The sequence below is a fragment of the Mirounga angustirostris genome, unplaced genomic scaffold (assembly GCF_029215605.1).
Source record: "Mirounga angustirostris isolate CCGP_5_RB_7025 unplaced genomic scaffold, mMirAng1.0.hap1 SCAF_10, whole genome shotgun sequence".
In the NCBI taxonomy this organism is placed as follows: Eukaryota; Metazoa; Chordata; class Mammalia; order Carnivora; family Phocidae; genus Mirounga; species Mirounga angustirostris.
The window spans coordinates 127,901,873-127,919,713 of record NW_026991718.1 but is presented as its reverse complement, the minus strand read 5'-3'; the positions used below and the strand labels follow the sequence as shown (position 1 = coordinate 127,919,713).

General features: G+C 40.4%; 1 protein-coding gene across 5 annotated transcripts in view; it reads left to right on the top strand.

Moving 5' to 3' along the window:
* Window positions 1–17,605, top strand: part of ADNP (activity dependent neuroprotector homeobox) — a 30,590-nt gene extending 12,985 nt beyond the window's left edge. For 4 of the 5 annotated variants that reach the window (XM_045885967.3, XM_064573343.1, XM_045885966.3 and 1 more), the window contains 3 exons: window positions 9,558–9,670; window positions 11,453–11,545; window positions 13,416–17,605. In XM_045885967.3, the coding sequence (XP_045741923.1) occupies window positions 9,563–9,670; window positions 11,453–11,545; window positions 13,416–16,526 (3,312 nt within the window). In that variant the 5' untranslated portion in view covers window positions 9,558–9,562 and the 3' untranslated portion in view covers window positions 16,527–17,605. Of the gene's footprint in view, window positions 1–2; window positions 9,250–9,557; window positions 9,671–11,452; window positions 11,546–13,415 lie in introns of those variants that run through there. The other variant, XM_045885968.3, reaches the window with a different exon arrangement.
* The last annotated feature ends 236 nt before the right edge of the window (window positions 17,606–17,841 follow it).

Here is a 17,841-nt window from a genome sequence, read left to right as displayed (position 1 = left end):
AAAAACAAATGGAACTTTATTTGCAAAAAGGAGTCTAAAAGGTAGCTGAAAGCAGACTAGCCTCCTGCCTAACTAACCCTACTCTCCAGAAAAAGAAGGATCACCAAAGCCTCTGTTTTCCCAAGCAATTTTTGGAATAGCATGTTTTGAGTATTGATAATGGGAAGGTGATAAAAGAGAGACATAGGATACATCTGTTTTTGAAAAGCTGTTGTTTTATTTAGGGATACCAAGGTTGTGGTTTTCATATTGCAAGGTATTATTACAATTTGGATATCTTTCTGTTGTGACTATCTGTTGACTGTTGGCATCCAGTGATGGTTAAGAGCACTTCAGGCAAGTGGTCTCAGAGCTCTGGATCTGATGGGACTGTCTGACCTGAGATGTGTATGTATTCTTAATCTGTTTCATCTCTTGAACTAGTTTGGTTGAACTTGTTTAAGGTCATTTCAACCTTGAGTATGAAGTTGTGGCACTTTCAGATGTATGTATTTAACATGCTCTTGTTTACCTTTAATGTCTGAGATCAGAGCTTCATCTACAACGGTAATGGGAGGAGCGCTGCATCCTAGATCTGGAGATGACCTTGAGACCCAGGTCTGTCACAGACAAGCTGATCACCCTTAGGCCAGTTGCTTCACCTCAGTTGCTAATCTGTAAAATGAGAAGAGTTTAGATGAGGCAATCCTTTGGTTCTCTCAGTGATTCACAGTGCTACATTTTGGAGTCACAATGTTCATGCCCCTTTAATTGAGACGATATTTAAAGACTTGATAGTTAACTTCCCTTTTAACCAGACGTGGATTCAGTACAGAAAATTTTTGTTCCCACGAACTGAACCACCTAATACTGAAAAACGGAACACATATTTTTTTTAAAAAAAGAGATCTTGGTTGATTGTTGTCATATGTGTAAAGTGGCTGCCACCAAAACAGTGCACCTTTCAGGAACATTAATTTAAAAATAATACCCAGGGCACATCTGGCTGGCTCAGTAGGTGGAACATGTGACTCTTGATCTCTGGGTCATGAGTTCAAGCCCCACGTTGGGCATAGAGATTACTTTAAAAAAAATAATAAAATTTTAGGGATGTCTGGGTGGCCCAGTCAGTTAAGTACCCAACTCTTGATTTTGGCTCAGGTCATGATCTCAGGGTCGTGGGATCAAGCCCCGCATTGGGCCCTCCACCCGGCGCGGCACCTGCTTGGGATTCTCTCTCTCCCTTCCCCCACTCCCCACATTCTCTTTCTCTCTAAAAATAATAAAAAAATAATAAAATTTTTAAGAAAATATCTAGAACTAGAGAAGTGTTGTCCCACTTGACCTTGTGATTGTGTCACATCTGGAATAAGTTTATTCGGGGCACCAGAGAGACTGACAGACTGGAGCCCATCCACTGGAGATTGGCTCCTGTGATAACAGAAGTAATGGTGGGAAGAACTGAGCGTGCTTAACTTGGAGAAGGGGGAAGACTTGGGAGGGAAGGAGGAAGGGTCTTAAAAATGTGAAAGGCTGTTCTGTGGCTAGGGAATTCGATTTCTGTAGCTGAACTGAGAACTGTGGGCTTGTGAACAGAGCTGTCCAGTGTGGAACAAGCTGCCTGGCAGGGTTTGTGCTCCACTCACTTGAGGTGATCAGGCAGAGAAAGAGTCTTAGATTATGAGCAGGGCTACTTGTGGAAGGGATTCACACATTGTTTATAGACTGTGGCCAAAAGTATTCCTATGACCAAGCATTGCTTTACTGGATGCTATATTTAGGTAAATGTACTCATTTTGCCTTTCATAAATAACAAGTCTACTTACCAAAAAAAAAAAAAAATAGTATAAAAACTTACGGAATTTAATCATTGATTTGGGGAAAACTTGAAGAAAATCAAAGTGTCTTTTTCTGGAGACAGTTTTGTATTTGACACAATTAACTCTATTGGGATTTTTTTATTATTAGAGAATAGTAAAAGTCAGTGCAGTTAGTAGATAAGTATAGAAGAAAACAGAAGTTGGTTACATTTTCTGCCGGCTTCTTGTCTTTATTAACAGTGTTCTAATATGATTAACCTAAGCAAAATAATTGGTGTTCATTATTCAGATTTGGCTTTTGGTACATGTGTGTCTTCATTTGCAAAGTAGTTTTCCTAACCCTCCTGGGCTTTCCAAATAAGCCCCCCTTTTGAGCCTCAACCCTACTGCACGTTTTCCATTACTTGAGAGAAAGGAGTCTGAACTTTCTTTTCTTACCACTGTCGTGCTGCACAGTTTTATCTGCTAATCCAGAAGAGTATTCTGCCTCTGGATTGTCAGTTACTTGTTCTGTGGTATTTGGGATTGAGAAAGAGAGGAGACAATTAGCGCTGCCTTTCTGTGGAGAGCCTGTGGCATCTGCAAGGTCTTTTACCCGAGCTTATAGGAAATTGAAAGATTAGCTGCTTCTGTTTAGGACTGTGGTGGTGGTTGTTGGCTGCTGCTGTTGTTTTTTAAAGATTGAGTAGGATGCTTCCAGATCAAATGTAGGCGCTGGGCTCTGAACTTGCTCACTCATTGGAGGGTTCTAGAAAGGCTTTACGGGTTTATTTTTCAAAATGCAAACATATAAACCTCTTTACAACTGGTTTAGTTTAAATGTAGGACTTAGTAACACCCTTAAAAAACAAATAAGGTATCTCTGGTCACTGCTTCTGATCCCAGAATAGTCAGGAAAGATAAGCACTTACTGATTATAAAAAGAAACAGTGTTTTACAATGACCACCGTTTTACTCCGTGATATTGACAGGTATTAAATATGTTGCTGAGCCGGTGGTAGGAGGAAAAGTGAGCACATAAGTAAGGAAATGTTTTCTTTCTGCCTAGTTTTTATTTTAATGGATCCTAAATGTTTCCACAGAGACATCACAAAATCTGTTTTAAAAAAAAAAAAGTACCATCATGGATAGCATGAAGATTTAGGAGAATCTTCTTAAAATGTCTGTGCCTCTTAAAAAACAAAACAGTACTTTTTAGTTAGTGGTTTAAAGAAACTTCAAATATATCTGACCCTTACACCCCAGTGCAGGCTTATAAGGTCTTTATAGAACTACTTGCATCTGCATGACATTAGAATACTTTGTTTTCTTGATTTAATATCAAGGATCTGAATTTCTTCTTACATATAAATTTGTATTTATGATGTTACCAAAAATGAAACTGTCTGTATTGTAGTAGTTTGAATGTCTTCCCAATTTTTTTTAACATAGAAAATACAACTGCTCTTTTTCTTCACTGGTAATGGCATTATTTCCAGCCTTTGATCCCTCCCCCCATCCCCAGTAAAAGATTTTCTCAGATGTGTGTTTTTCTTTACAGCTTAATGTAGAAATGTTTAAAAGACAACACCAAAGTATAAACTGTATTCTAATCCTTAGGCTTACTGTGGGCTTCTGACAACCATACTCTGATCAGACTGTAATTTTACTTAGGGGAGATTTTCAGTAAACTTTTGGAATTCTGCTATAGCCATCAAACTTCCTGCTTTGGTTGATTGTCCACTAGGTCCCAATTCTACATTTCAGACGACTGTCCCCTTGGCATAAATTTGCGTTAGAAGCTTAGTTAGACAAGTAACTATTTCAAGGAGATACTTAGGAACTGAGAACTTTTCCTTCTTCCTCTTTCCATTTCAACCTCTGAGCCCCTCCACTTTTTATCTTTTTTATAATTCAGCTAAGATTTGTTTAGAAACAAGGGTTTCCTCTTTAAAAGGGGAGTGGGAGAGTGTTGAAAACCACTGGACTGGTTTAGACTAAGCAGCTTATGTTTAGGTGTTACTGGGAAGAAGTAACCATTCCTGTCTAGCTCTCAATGCAGTGTAAGATTTCTTATGAAAATTGTAAATTTGTATTCACTGATATAACTGATGCATTAGTTGTCACTCTGGTATACGTTCAGATTTCAGTTCCCAGATATGAGAAAGTTGCAGTTATACTTGCAGGTGATGGAAATTAGGGCATGCTATCATATTTACTTCTGTACTTGTTAGCATGTTAAATTAGTACCGTATGTTCTTATTAAGAACTTGGGAAACCCAAGAATGCACATAAAAATATGAAGAATTATATCCTGGAAGATGCCATGTTACATCCACACTTGCAGTAGCTTAAAATATAATCTGGAAAAGTTTGATCTGGAGGCTTTTTTTTCTCCTGGCTTGTTTGATTAACTGTGCCAGGTCAAAGGTTTAAGGTTAGGTTTTATGGGGTTTTTTGTTTTTTTGATTTAACTTTCTGTGGGCACAGTTACAAATGTTTTTCTACTTTCTTTCTGCCCCTAAAAACAGGGACTAAATGATGTCATCCTTGATCCCTTTGCAAGGGACCTTATCATATACATAGACAAACTTCACTGTTGGTACATCAGGTCCTGCAAACCTTGCCTTGAGCCGTCTAAACTAGAACCGTCTGCTCTAGGGTTCCCCTCTGTCTTCCTGACCCAGAAGAGCCTCAGTACAACACCTGACTTGATCCAAGCCTTTTGGCAGAGCTGTTGTTTCATAAATGATTATAATTATGTTCCTCAGATAATGACTTCTTTGCTTAAATGAAGTTCACTGTCATTGAGGTGCTGCTATCCTTTGCCTGTACAGGTTCAGCCTATAGATATTTCCTCATAAGACAGACTCATCCTGCCTCATTTCTCTTCGTATGTGGAGTAAAGGAGTATTTTTGGTTTTGGAATTTGGAGGGGAAAGAGAAACCTGTGTTTGATCAGTCTTCTGTATGTGTTTTCAGTTCATCTCTAGCCTGGGGCTACAGATCTCAGATTTTCATTTCTGCCATCTGACTCTTGCTCTTTCTAAGACAGCAAATGAGTAGCAGTTTGGCCAGGATTATTAGTAAAATTTTAATGTTTTGGACCCTGTCAGTAGGTGTGGGTATAATTCGCAAAGATCAATAGGAAGGAATGTGGCTGAATCATTCAGCAGTGAATTTAAATCATTCTCAAAAACTGGTATTTTTAAGTCTAGTTCATCAGATGGCATATGCTTACCCAAATGCTACTTATTTTCAGTTAATAAAATACTTGCAAATGTTAACTCTATTATTAATAGGTCATTGAGCTTTCCCCCAAATCTTTTAACGGTTCTTTTTTTATTATTTTTGAGTGGGGGAGGGGCAGAGGGTGAGGTTGAGAATCTTGAGCATTCTCCACGCCAAGTGCAGAGCCCGACACTTAACCGACTGAGCCACCCAGGCGCCCCCTTTCTAATATTCTAAAAGATTTAGGGGAGGGGCATCTGGGTGGTTTAGTCTGTTAAGCATCCAACTCTTGATTTAGGCTCGGGTCATGATCTTGGGGTTGTGGGATCAGGCTCCATGTCGGTCTCTGCACTGTGCATGAGCCTGCTTGGGATTCTCTCTCTTCCTCTGCCCGTCCACCTATACCGATCTGCCGGTCTCCTTCCCCCTGTCTCTAAAAAAAGGCTGGGGGTGGGGGGGGGTTGACTGTTCATACAGTGTTTTTGTTTTTGATTAATGAAACCAGGGGCCAAAGCATCTTTCAAAGAACTGTGTCTTCCTAACAAACTGTTATTCTTCTACTAGACCTGATTTACAAGTGTAATTACTTAGCATAAAGTTCTCCATCTTTTCTCGTGTTCACTTCCTCTTCTGTGTCCCACTGCCCAGTGGGTCTACTAAGACTTTTGGGTGCAAGGAACATGAACCAAAGTTTAAGCAAAAGTGGTCATGTACTTGGCTCTTGTTTAGGAAAAGTCTTTGGAAGGGGCTGTCAGGCACAGCTGGATTGAGGACTTCAAGTGTTATTGAATAGGAGTCTTTCCCCTCCCTCTGCTTTCTCCATGAGGTAGCAGGTCCTGAGTCCTTTTCAGCATCACTGTCAACCTTGTTTGGGGCACACACCCAGTTCTTCCGGTCAGTGTCTGTAGAGGTAGAATACTCTGATGGGTGGACCTGACTCATGTACACTCTGCTGTAATGGAGGAAGGGCCACCTAACAGCACATCATTTGCACCAGGGGTCGCTCCAAGAAGCAGTTTGGCAGCAGAAACAGCCGTCTTCTTTACTCCAGTGCACAGGTGCCTGCCATGTGCTCTAGGTCCCGTCCCTTAGACATGATGGACTGTTGCAGGGAAGAACTGTGTCCTGTTCATCTCTCTATTCCCAGCACATTGACAGAGTATAGGTTCTGAAAAAATGACTGATAAACAGGTGAACCGTGGTTCCATTCTGTTAAACTGGATATTTTCCCCTTTTTTGTTACGAGCTGAAAGGTTTATGGTTTGACTGAAGGAGCTCTCCTTGGTGTTGGGATAATGGTGCTGACCTGGTGAAAATGGCCGTTCTGACAGGCAAGGAGCCTCAAGAGAAAGGACTAGCCACCTGGGGACAAATCTGGAGAGAAAGCCCATCTCTAGACAGTTTTTGACCTTATTGTAAGGCATCTTGCTTCCTAAGAGTAATTATTGTCAATATTTTGTTTTTAGCTCTCTCTCTGTTCAAAAGTGAGGAATCAGCCCTTAATCTCAGACAGTTGATTTCCTGTTTACTCTGTTCATGCCCCTCAGTCACTTTTATGGTATGGACCCCTTGTCCAGGTTTCTAAACAGGACTTTTGAGTGGTGCAGAGGAGGCCAGGAGTAATTCTTGTAAAAGTTTTCAAGTATGAATCAAAGAGATAACATTGATGAACCCTGAAGCCAGCTGTTGATTTGAAGTTGTTTCCTTAAAAAAAAAAAGAAAGAAAGAAAAGCTTTTATTTGACAGAGTGGGAACACAAGGAGGCGGAGGGGAACAGGAGAGGGAGAAGCAGGCTCCCTAAGGGAGCCCGATGTGGGCCTTGATCCTAGGACCCTGAGATCCTGAGCAGAAGGCAGATGCTTAACTGACTGAGCCACCCAGGTACCCTTTGAAGTTCTTTCTTAACAGCAAGCAAGAGGCTGGGGAAAACAACATAGAGTCCTTGAGTTCTTTATCTTGTCACCCATAATAATCCTAACATTCACAGAGTTTGTTGGAGATGTTCTTTGAAGGAATCTTTGGTTTGTTGCAGAAAAGCTTGACGTAACAGTGGCCCCTTCCAGAAGGGGAGCTCCGTGGCTGGAGGATAGGAGTAGGAGGGATCCTTCTTTGCTTATATTTTTACACTGTATGCCTGTTTATAAAGAATGTTTAACTTAAACAAGGGTCTTTGTAAATGCTTTTGATGATGCTAACACATATGAATGAATGTGTTATTCTAGCTCCAGATGGACGAAATCTTAAGTGACCTCCATAAGCAAATACATAGAGGGTACCTCCATCTGGGGAAGAGGGCAGATAGAATTCCCCCAGATCCATTAACAATGCCACTAATCTTAGAGTATTCTACATCTTTCAGTGTAAACTTTAGGTTCCCTCCTAGTTGCTAATCATAAAAAAAAAAAAAAAAATTACATTTTTGTACAACATTTTCTGGTAAGCAGTGTTCACTATTTATATGCCTATTTAATTCAGCCTAAGTAAACTTGAGATTTACTCCATGGCTGAAATACCCACATTTTATAAATTACAAGTTTCTTGTAACTAAGCTCCTTTATGAGCATACTCACATTTTCAGAACTGTAGATGTATAAATTGGGTACCTACCATGCAGTGAGGTGCTTCAGTTGGAGGTCTTAAAACCACTTGGTTAGCTCTGGGTGGTGGGCACTTAGAATGCCCGATGTATTGTCCATAGGAGAATGAGTTTTCCTTTATCCCCGGCTGCAATTTAATTCCCTGGGTGTTTTCTGTATAGACTAGTGACTTCATGGTGGTGACATTTCCAAATCATTGTGTATTTGTTTTTGCTGAGATGTTGAGCTGCGTATAAGCAGGAGGCGGGGGAAAGCAGTAATGGCTGTCTTCTGGGCTTATCTCTCCTCTGAAGTGAAGCAGGACTGACTTGGGAAGTTCCAAAAGAACTGCTGAATTTGGGCCCACAGAGAGTTTATGAAATGAATAGAGAAACAAGCTGTCTCTTCTCAGGCTGGGGCATTTGTGGGCATCTGTTTTGATGCCCGGTCTCTTCACAGTTAGCCTGTAACATTTTCAGTATTTCTGAAACATTGCTGTCAGGTAGTTCTCTCTAACTGACGTGGTTGTGGGAACAGTTTTATTAAGCAACTGATTTAAAACTTTCAGAAAGATGGTTTAAACAGTTTAGCAATATAATTTCCACAAGGAATAATGGATTTGGCTTTGAATGCACATTAATTAGTAACCAAAGTGACTTCTGAGTCCGCTTATTAAGTCATATGCAGATTGTTGGATGGCAGAGTATATAGAGGACACATAGTCGTGCTTAGCTGCTGAGGATGGGAAGGCTGATCCGTGTTTTTTAGTGAAATGCATTCTTTCTTGGCCTCAATTATACTTCATACTTCATGTAGAATATTTTGAAACTTCTAAGTTCTGATGACATAGCCAAATTCAGAATTTGTAGGAGTTGTTTGTTTTGGTAGGCTTCACTCTTCCATTTTTCATAGTTAATATTGATTTTTGGATTAGAATAATAAAGGAGGTAACATGATGCTGTGTTACATTTAGATTAGTTGATTATGGTTGTACTTACAAATGGTAGCGGTATTATAGAGTAACAGCCTTTATTAGAACACCAGATTTGTGTGTATTAAACTTTAATTCCTATTGCTTTGGCTTTTGGGTTTTTGCCTCTGGTTTTGGTTTTTGGAACTATTTTATATTCTATGAAATTTATTTGGATTATTACATTGATAAATTCTTACCGTATTTTATAGGATACATTTATGGTCACATGGAAGCCATACAAATACTAATTTTATTTTAACTTTTGTTTTTTAAGGAACTTGGGGAAGTGGATCTAAATTTGTGCTTTAATGTATTAGGTCATTTAAATAATTTTTCAGTTCGTTCACACATACATATAAGCTTTTCATTTTTCAAGAGGAGCCCCTAAAGTCTGTAACACAGTTATCATCTGCCCTGATGCTGAGTGCCTTTGTCCAGGTGTGGTGCTGGCTGGGGGGGCGAGGTACACAACCAGGAGTGTCTTTAGTTTGGATAGTATTTGGAAACACTGAAGGATATTTCTTTAAGATCATCACAGTAATGTGCAGGACAGTTCCCAGAAAACAAAAACTTCTTTTCCCTGGCACTCAAAATTTTGTGATAATGATGCTGAAATGGTGAACATTTTTCTATTTTCAGAGGTTCAACAACACAAGGAGAAAAGCACTCACACTCGATTTTAAGATAATCGGTTGGTATTATTAACCTAATTCTCAACTTTAAAAAAACCAGTTTGGTGATGAACTTAAACTCTAATTAGAATTGTGCCAGATTAAACTCATAGTTGATCTATAACATAAAATGTCCTGTTAAAAATAGAAAAGATCAGAGAGCACTTACTTTGCCTGCCTGCTTTAAGTAATCAGAACATACTATATAAGGGTATCCACTCACCTTCTTGGTCAGCGGGCCAGGGTTTGTGGTCCTACCGTCAGTGGAACTAGGAAATATTACAAGTTGTACGTGTTTTGACTTGACTTAAATTTTTTTTTCCAATAGAAACTATGTTCCAACTTCCTGTCAACAATCTTGGCAGTTTAAGAAAAGCCCGGAAAACTGTGAAAAAAATACTTAGTGACATTGGGTTGGAATACTGTAAAGAACACATAGAAGTAAGTAGCATGCCATTTTTTAATTTTAACATGACTCAGCTTCTGATCCATTACTTTGTGTCAGCAGCCGGGATTGGTTAATTCTTAGTTGTGATTCTGAATTGTAACTGCAGCATTAGCTTCACCAGAGCTTTCTCAGTTGACTTAACTTGTTCCCTTCTCCCTAAAATGGGCTTTTTCATCTTTGCATCATGAAGCAAAAGCAGTTCTACTGGTGAGGATGTATCATGTCAGACACTTCAGGTGCTTTAGAATTGTCTCTAAATTCAGATTCTTAGAACAACCCCTGGGGGAGATGTAGGAATTCTTATCTCCAGTTTACAATGAAGAACCAGTAAATATCTAGGTCCACCTCACAGCTAAGCATATGGCAGGGTCTGTCTGCGGGACTCCAGAGCCTGTTCTCATTCTGATATGCCTGAGTGTTCTGGTTGACCTTCTGATTGTTGAGGCATGGTGGTTTGGGTGCTTGTTGTCTCTTTGCTTAGGATTTGAGCATTTGTTGGCCCTTCTGACCCATCATACACTATTATCTTCCCCTTGTATAACAGTTTGGACTTTTGAAAACTGTTTTTCTAACCTTTTGTCTATGAGCTTTATAACAGCCCTGTGGGATAGCCAGTGTACTGGTCTCCTTTTCCAGATCTCATTGCTCCAGGTCTTGCGGTTTAGTTGGTCAAAGCCTCTGACTGAAATATTTAAAGCTGTTTTCCCCACTAGCCTCTAAGTTCCAGCTGGCAAGGGACCATAACCACCTTGTCCATCCATGTATAACCAGCACCTAGCACAGTGCTGGGTACGTAATAGGCATTCAGTAAATGTTTGGATGGAATTAAAAGTTAAAAAACAGTTTCCTTCATGCAACAGGTTTTCTTTTCCTGATTCCCATGAATAATACTTGAGGGGTATATCATGAAGACTGAAGCTTCTCAAAAGTGGGCTTCTCTAGTTATGTTATCCCCAGTGTGGAAGTTCACTGCCTCTCCAGCCCCTCAGATTCAGGTAGTTCTGCCCGATGAAACAGTCCATCTGTTTCCACTTTGCACTCAGTGGAGTAATCTGCACAAGGATAAATAATGCAAATGTTAAGGTACCTTTTCCATCCTGCATTTGACGTGTTCCTCCCATTATTACACCCATTACATACTCTGGAATTTATACGTATTTGATTTTGCCACACTGAACTGTGAATCTTTTAGCAGCCAAGGGGAATTTTCTCTTAAGACTTTTTATCTTCCTGGCCTGGGGGGAAAATGGGCCATTAAATTTTTATGTAAGAGTATAAATTTGACGTAATACTGCTTACTTTTCTTCGAATAGCTTGCTTTCTTCCTTTTGCGGATTCAGAAATCCTGAGTTTTCTTCCCAGTCCATTTCGACCCCCTTTTTCCCCTCAGAAACAGAATATCGCATCCATGGTGCTGTAAGCAAACATTGCTAGCTTATACTCCATTCTAATACTACAACTGATGAGCTACAATACTCTAATGAAAGGAGCTTTGGTATTAATATGTGTCTGAATTTTTTACTTAATTAGAACTTCCAGTAGTTTCCTTGGAAACCTGGCTGACCATTAGGGGAATGTTTGGTTGTTAGAAAATATAGAATGCAACTTCCATATGCCTTTTTGTATTTCCTAAGAGCCTTATCATTCCTAGTTTAGTTCTTGGTGGGGTTGGCTTTTCTGTGTCTTAGCTCTAGTTAAGAGATGGGATTTCTAAGTAAGGTTGGGCTAGAGTTAGTATCACTGTGTTTTTGTAAACTTTTTTCACTGTTTTCTAGGATTTTAAACAGTTTGAACCTAATGACTTTTATTTGAAAAACACTACATGGGAGGATGTAGGACTGTGGGACCCTTCACTTACAAAAAATCAGGTAAGTAGCACAGGGGACTTCCCAAATGGCTACATCCTTGGTATACTCCCTTTTCAGCTCTAGGCCTGTCATAGTGAAGCATTGTTTTGTGGGCAGCAACCTTGTATGGAAAATGTCAAAATTGATTATTTGTTTTCCTAAGTGGCAGGGAAAACTAGGAAGAATTTGTCTTTTTTGTTGTTGGACTGAAACTTCAAGTGTAAGAATAGGAAATTTTGTTACTTAAATGTTCTAAGGTCTGCTGTATATCAACAATGTATCAGCAGTACTTTGGCTCTTCTGTTTCTGAAATGTACCCTCCAACATTCTGTTCATCTAGGCCATCCATCATTTTTTTGTGTCTGTCACAATTCATGTTACTTCTGGAGAGGGTGTTTTTTTCTGTGTTGGTATCATCCAACACCTGGGGTTGCTAAGCCAGCACATGGGGAAGGGGATGGGTGGCTTTATAGGACAGTAGTGACAGAAAGGTATAACTTAAATTTTTACAAAGTGGTATTAAAAACACTATTAGGTAGTCCAAGGCACCAGTGATGCCAGCAAGTGTCAGCAGGTGAAAAAATGTGACAGAGAAGGTGATATAGGTAGGTGGTGTTTCCTGTCTTACAGGGAGAAGTGATTGTCACTGCAGACTTTACTATTACCTATTTCAGTAGTGATTGTAGTTCTGTAGTTATTGATCTGTTTATCGGAATATATTTGGGCAGGGATTTTAAATGTTGGCAGTACTTTTAAACTCTGCCTCAGAAATTTGAGAGTATAGTTACCTCGTTTTTTCTTATCCATACCCCAGGGAAAAAAGGTATGCACCAGAAGTCTTTGAATGTAAAAGCTTTCCAGTGGGACATACCACTTAATTCGTTTTTACGAATCCCAAAGCTTTACATTCTAACACATTTAAATAGGGGGTTGAGCTTTAAGGAGAAGCGGAGTATTTTATTTTGTGTCAAACCAGTATCTGAAACAAAGTAGGTTTCTAGGGAGGAAAGATAATCTCTTGCCCAGCTTGTGTTTCACCGGTCTTCAAAGGACAAACTGCGCAAGTGCTAATGAGCATAATTCTGGAAGTTGCTCTTTGATATCAGTATATTCTGCAATACTTTACTGGATTTTTAACATCATGCACTCCTCATAGTCTGTAGGAAAGAAATTTTTATTTAACTTCTTAATTTGAATCAAAGCAGCTATCACTTCATTAGTTCTTTTGAAGCTGCTCTTGCTTGAGAAAAGAGATCATGGCTTATAGAAGAAAGCCAACTCTTCAAATCAGTAGCTTTTTGATCAGTAATGAAATCTAAATACTACACTACTTCAATCAGTGGGAAAAAGTTTTGAGACTTTTGAAGATTTTCCATGATGGGAGGGACAAAGGGCGTATCTTTATATCTTACTGCCTAATTGCACTACAGCACTCTGGGCCCTGAGTTTTACCGAACAGTAAATCTGAACAACCTTTCGCAACTTTACTGATTCTCATGGAGTGACTGATTTCACAGTGTTTATTCTTGTCGTTTCTAACTGTAAAATGTTTATCTTTGAAGCCATTTGTCTTTGGCTTCTCTAAAACCAGTCAGCAAATGTGACTTTGATCTTTTTTAAGCATTGAGGGGAAACTTAGAATTGAGGGGTTTTTTAATACTCTGGGACCCAAATAAAAATCTGGTTTAAAACAGCTTTCTCATTTGGGTTTATATTTTACAAATTAGTTTTGCAAAAGGAAAAAAATTATATCAGTTCATTACAGAGTTTCAGTTCTAAAAATAGCATTGTATCTCTATTAAAAATAGAGAACATCTGGGGGAAAAAATCTAGAACCTGTTACTACCTTCCTTAAGTGGCATTCTAATTCCAGTTTTTGTCTTGTCTTTAGGACTACCGGACGAAACCTTTTTGCTGCAGTGCTTGTCCATTTTCTTCAAAATTCTTCTCTGCCTACAAAAGTCATTTCCGGAATGTCCATAGTGAAGACTTTGAAAATAGGATTCTCCTTAATTGCCCCTACTGTACCTTCAATGCAGACAAAAAGACTTTGGAAACACACATTAAAATATTTCATGCTCCAAATGCCAGCGCACCAAGTAGCAGCCTCAGCACTTTCAAAGATAAAAGCAAAAATGATGGCCTTAAACCTAAGCAGGCTGACAGTGTAGAACAAGCTGTTTATTACTGTAAGAAGTGCACTTACCGAGATCCTCTTTATGAAATCGTTAGGAAGCACATTTACAGGGAACATTTTCAGCACGTGGCAGCGCCTTACATAGCAAAGGCAGGTGAGAAGTCACTCAACGGTGCAGTCCCTTTAGGTTCAAATGCCCGGGAAGAGAGTAGTATTCACTGCAAGAGATGCCTTTTCATGCCAAAGTCCTACGAAGCTTTGGTACAACACGTCATCGAAGACCATGAACGCATAGGCTATCAGGTCACTGCCATGATTGGGCACACAAATGTGGTGGTTCCCCGATCCAAACCCTTGATGCTAATTGCTCCCAAACCTCAAGAGAAGAAGGGCATGGGACTCCAGTCAAGAATTGGTTCCCTTGCTTCTGGAAATGTCCGGTCTTTGCCATCACAGCAGATGGTAAATCGACTCTCAATACCAAAGCCTAACTTAAATTCTACAGGAGTCAACATGATGTCCAATGTTCACCTACAGCAAAATAACTATGGAGTCAAATCTGTAGGCCAGGGCTATGGCGTTGGTCAGTCAATGAGACTGGGTCTAGGTGGCAACGCACCAGTTTCCATCCCTCAACAGTCTCAGTCTGTGAAGCAGTTACTTCCAAGTGGAAATGGAAGATCTTACGGGCTTGGGTCAGAGCAGAGGTCCCAGGCACCAGCAAGATACTCCCTGCAGGCTGCTAATGCTTCTTCTCTCTCAGCAGGCCAGCTAAAGTCTCCCTCCCTCTCCCAGTCACAGGCATCCAGAGTATTAGGTCAGTCCAGTTCCAAACCTCCTGCAGCTGCCACGGGCCCTCCCCCAGCCAATACTTCCTCAACTCAAAAGTGGAAAATATGTACAATCTGTAATGAGCTTTTTCCTGAAAATGTGTATAGTGTGCACTTCGAAAAAGAACATAAAGCTGAGAAAGTCCCAGCAGTAGCCAACTACATTATGAAAATACACAATTTTACTAGCAAATGCCTCTACTGTAATCGCTATTTGCCCACAGATACCCTGCTCAACCATATGTTAATTCATGGTCTGTCTTGTCCATATTGCCGTTCAACTTTCAACGATGTGGAGAAGATGGCGGCACACATGCGGATGGTTCACATTGATGAAGAGATGGGACCTAAAACAGATTCCACTTTGAGTTTTGATTTGACATTGCAGCAGGGTAGTCACACTAATATCCATCTCCTGGTAACCACATACAACCTGAGGGATGCCCCGGCTGAATCTGTTGCTTACCATGCCCAAAATAACCCTCCAGTCCCTCCAAAGCCACAGCCAAAAGTTCAGGAAAAGGCAGATATCCCTGTTAAAAGTTCACCTCAAGCTGCAGTGCCCTATAAAAAAGATGTTGGGAAAACCCTTTGCCCTCTTTGCTTTTCAATCCTAAAAGGACCCATATCTGATGCACTTGCACATCACCTACGAGAGAGGCACCAAGTTATTCAGACGGTTCATCCCGTGGAAAAAAAGCTCACCTACAAATGCATCCATTGCCTTGGTGTGTACACCAGCAACATGACCGCCTCGACTATCACTCTGCATCTCGTTCACTGCAGGGGTGTTGGAAAGACCCAGAATGGCCAGGATAAGACAAATGCACCCTCTCGGCTTAATCAGTCACCGGGCCTGGCACCTGTCAAGCGCACTTACGAGCAAGTGGAATTTCCCTTGCTGAAAAAGCGAAAGTTAGACGATGATAGCGATTCGCCCAGCTTCTTTGAAGAGAAGCCTGAGGAGCCTGTTGTTTTAGCTTTAGACCCCAAGGGTCATGAAGATGATTCCTATGAAGCCAGGAAAAGCTTCCTAACGAAGTATTTTAACAAACAGCCCTATCCCACCAGGAGAGAAATTGAGAAGCTGGCCGCCAGTTTGTGGTTGTGGAAGAGTGACATTGCTTCCCATTTTAGTAACAAGAGGAAGAAGTGTGTCCGAGACTGTGAAAAGTACAAGCCTGGTGTGTTACTGGGCTTCAACATGAAAGAACTAAACAAAGTGAAGCACGAGATGGATTTTGATGCTGAGTGGCTGTTTGAGAATCATGACGAGAAGGATTCCAGAGTCAATGCTAGTAAAACTGCTGACAAAAAGCTCAGCCTTGGGAAGGAGGAGGACAGCTCCTCAGACAGTTTTGAAAATTTGGAGGAAGAATCCAATGGAAGTGGTAGCCCTTTTGACCCTGTGTTTGAAGTTGAGCCTAAAATCTCTAACGATAACCCAGAGGAACACATACCGAAGGTCATTTCTGAGGATGCTTTAGAATCTGAGGAGAAGCTAGACCAAAAAGAGGAGGATGGTTCAAAATATGAAACTATTCATTTGACTGAGGAACCAGCCAAACTGATGCATGATGCTTCTGACAGTGAGGTTGACCAGGATGATGTTGTTGAGTGGAAAGATGGTGCTTCTCCATCTGAGAGTGGCCCTGGTTCCCAACAAGTGTCAGACTTTGAGGACAACACATGTGAAATGAAAGCAGGAACCTGGTCTGATGAGTCTTCCCAGAGTGAAGATGCAAGAAGCAGTAAGCCAGCTGCCAAAAAAAAGGCTACCATGCAAGGTGACAGAGAGCAGTTGAAATGGAAGAATAGTTCCTATGGAAAAGTTGAAGGGTTTTGGTCCAAGGACCAGTCACAGTGGAAGAACGCATCTGAAAATGATGAGCGCTTATCTAACCCACAGATTGAGTGGCAGAATAGCACAATTGACAGTGAGGATGGGGAGCAGTTTGACAACATGACTGATGGGGTTGCTGAGCCAATGCATGGCAGCCTAACCGGAGTGAAACTGAGCAGCCAGCAGGCCTAAGTACCAGGTTCTCAGGCATCGGTGACCTGCTGCAGCCTGGAGCTCTGCTCTCCTTTCGGTAGGACTGCAAAGCTGTATTCTGGCTGGTACTGCCTTTTGAGTGCTGGGTCATCAGGCTGTAGGGATACATGGCCACTGCTAATCCCAGTGGTTATTTCTAAGTCTGTGACACACGATTGGCTGATCTTGCTTCAGAACTTGCTGTGACAGACACAGTGAATAAATGTGAACAACCAATAAGCTGGTGGCTCACGAACGCACATGAGGAAAAGCAGAGGTTTATTTTATCTGCCTTCTCGACATTTCTTTCCCTCTGTAAAATGTTTGGTTGGATGTTCTTGGGAAGCGTTACCCTGATTCACACGGTAGTGTAGGGCCAACATTCAAGCTACCAGTCCAATGTGTACAGTAGACTTTGGGGAAAATCAATTTTTTTTCATGTATTCATTCTGAATAGTTGAAATGTATATTTGTACAGTCTTTTAGACCTATTCAAGTGATGCCTATGATATTGTTATTGTGTACCCATCCTAGATTTGTTTCTTTTTTTAGTGTTGCCCTTGCTGTGTAATAAACGCTCTATCTAGCTTACCTAGCAAAAGCTTGAAAGTGCGCTAGTATGGACTTCTGGACAGACTTAGTTTTTGCACATAACCTTGTACAATCTTGCAGCAGAGGCCAGCCACATAAGATCTATATCTGGACTCTCTTGTATTATAGAATTTTTCTTGTTCTGAATATCCTTGACATTACAGCTGACAGAAACAAAAACTGGTATTTCAGATCTGTTTTCTGAAATCTTTTAAGCTAACAAATCCCATGCAAGAACTGACTTTGCAGCTACTAATTTTGACACCGTTTAGATCTGTATGAAAGTGTGTTGTGTTGAAGCAGCAAACCAGTGAGTGCTGCATTTTGGATATTTAGTTTTATCTTTAGTTGAGCACCACCCTGGTGTATTCATTTATACCATCTAATATATGACACACTGTTGTAGTATGTATAATTTTGTGACCTTTATTTCCCTTTGTATTCATTTTAAGCATCTCAATAAATTGCTGTATTGTGCTTAATGTAAATACTTGCTTTATTACACATTACAGTCCTGTGTGTCCATTAGGTCTTGTACCAGCTGATGCCATGGCTCACTTTCATCAGAGGTGGAAGCCACAGCCACTGAGGAAACTTACAGAAGACCAAGATGTGCCACTGGCATTAAGAATGCGTTCTCTCAAGGCACCTGTGAACAAATTCTTTGGGTTTGGTTTTGTCTTTTTCCTTTTTAACTGCAAAAATAAACATTCATGAGTTTTTC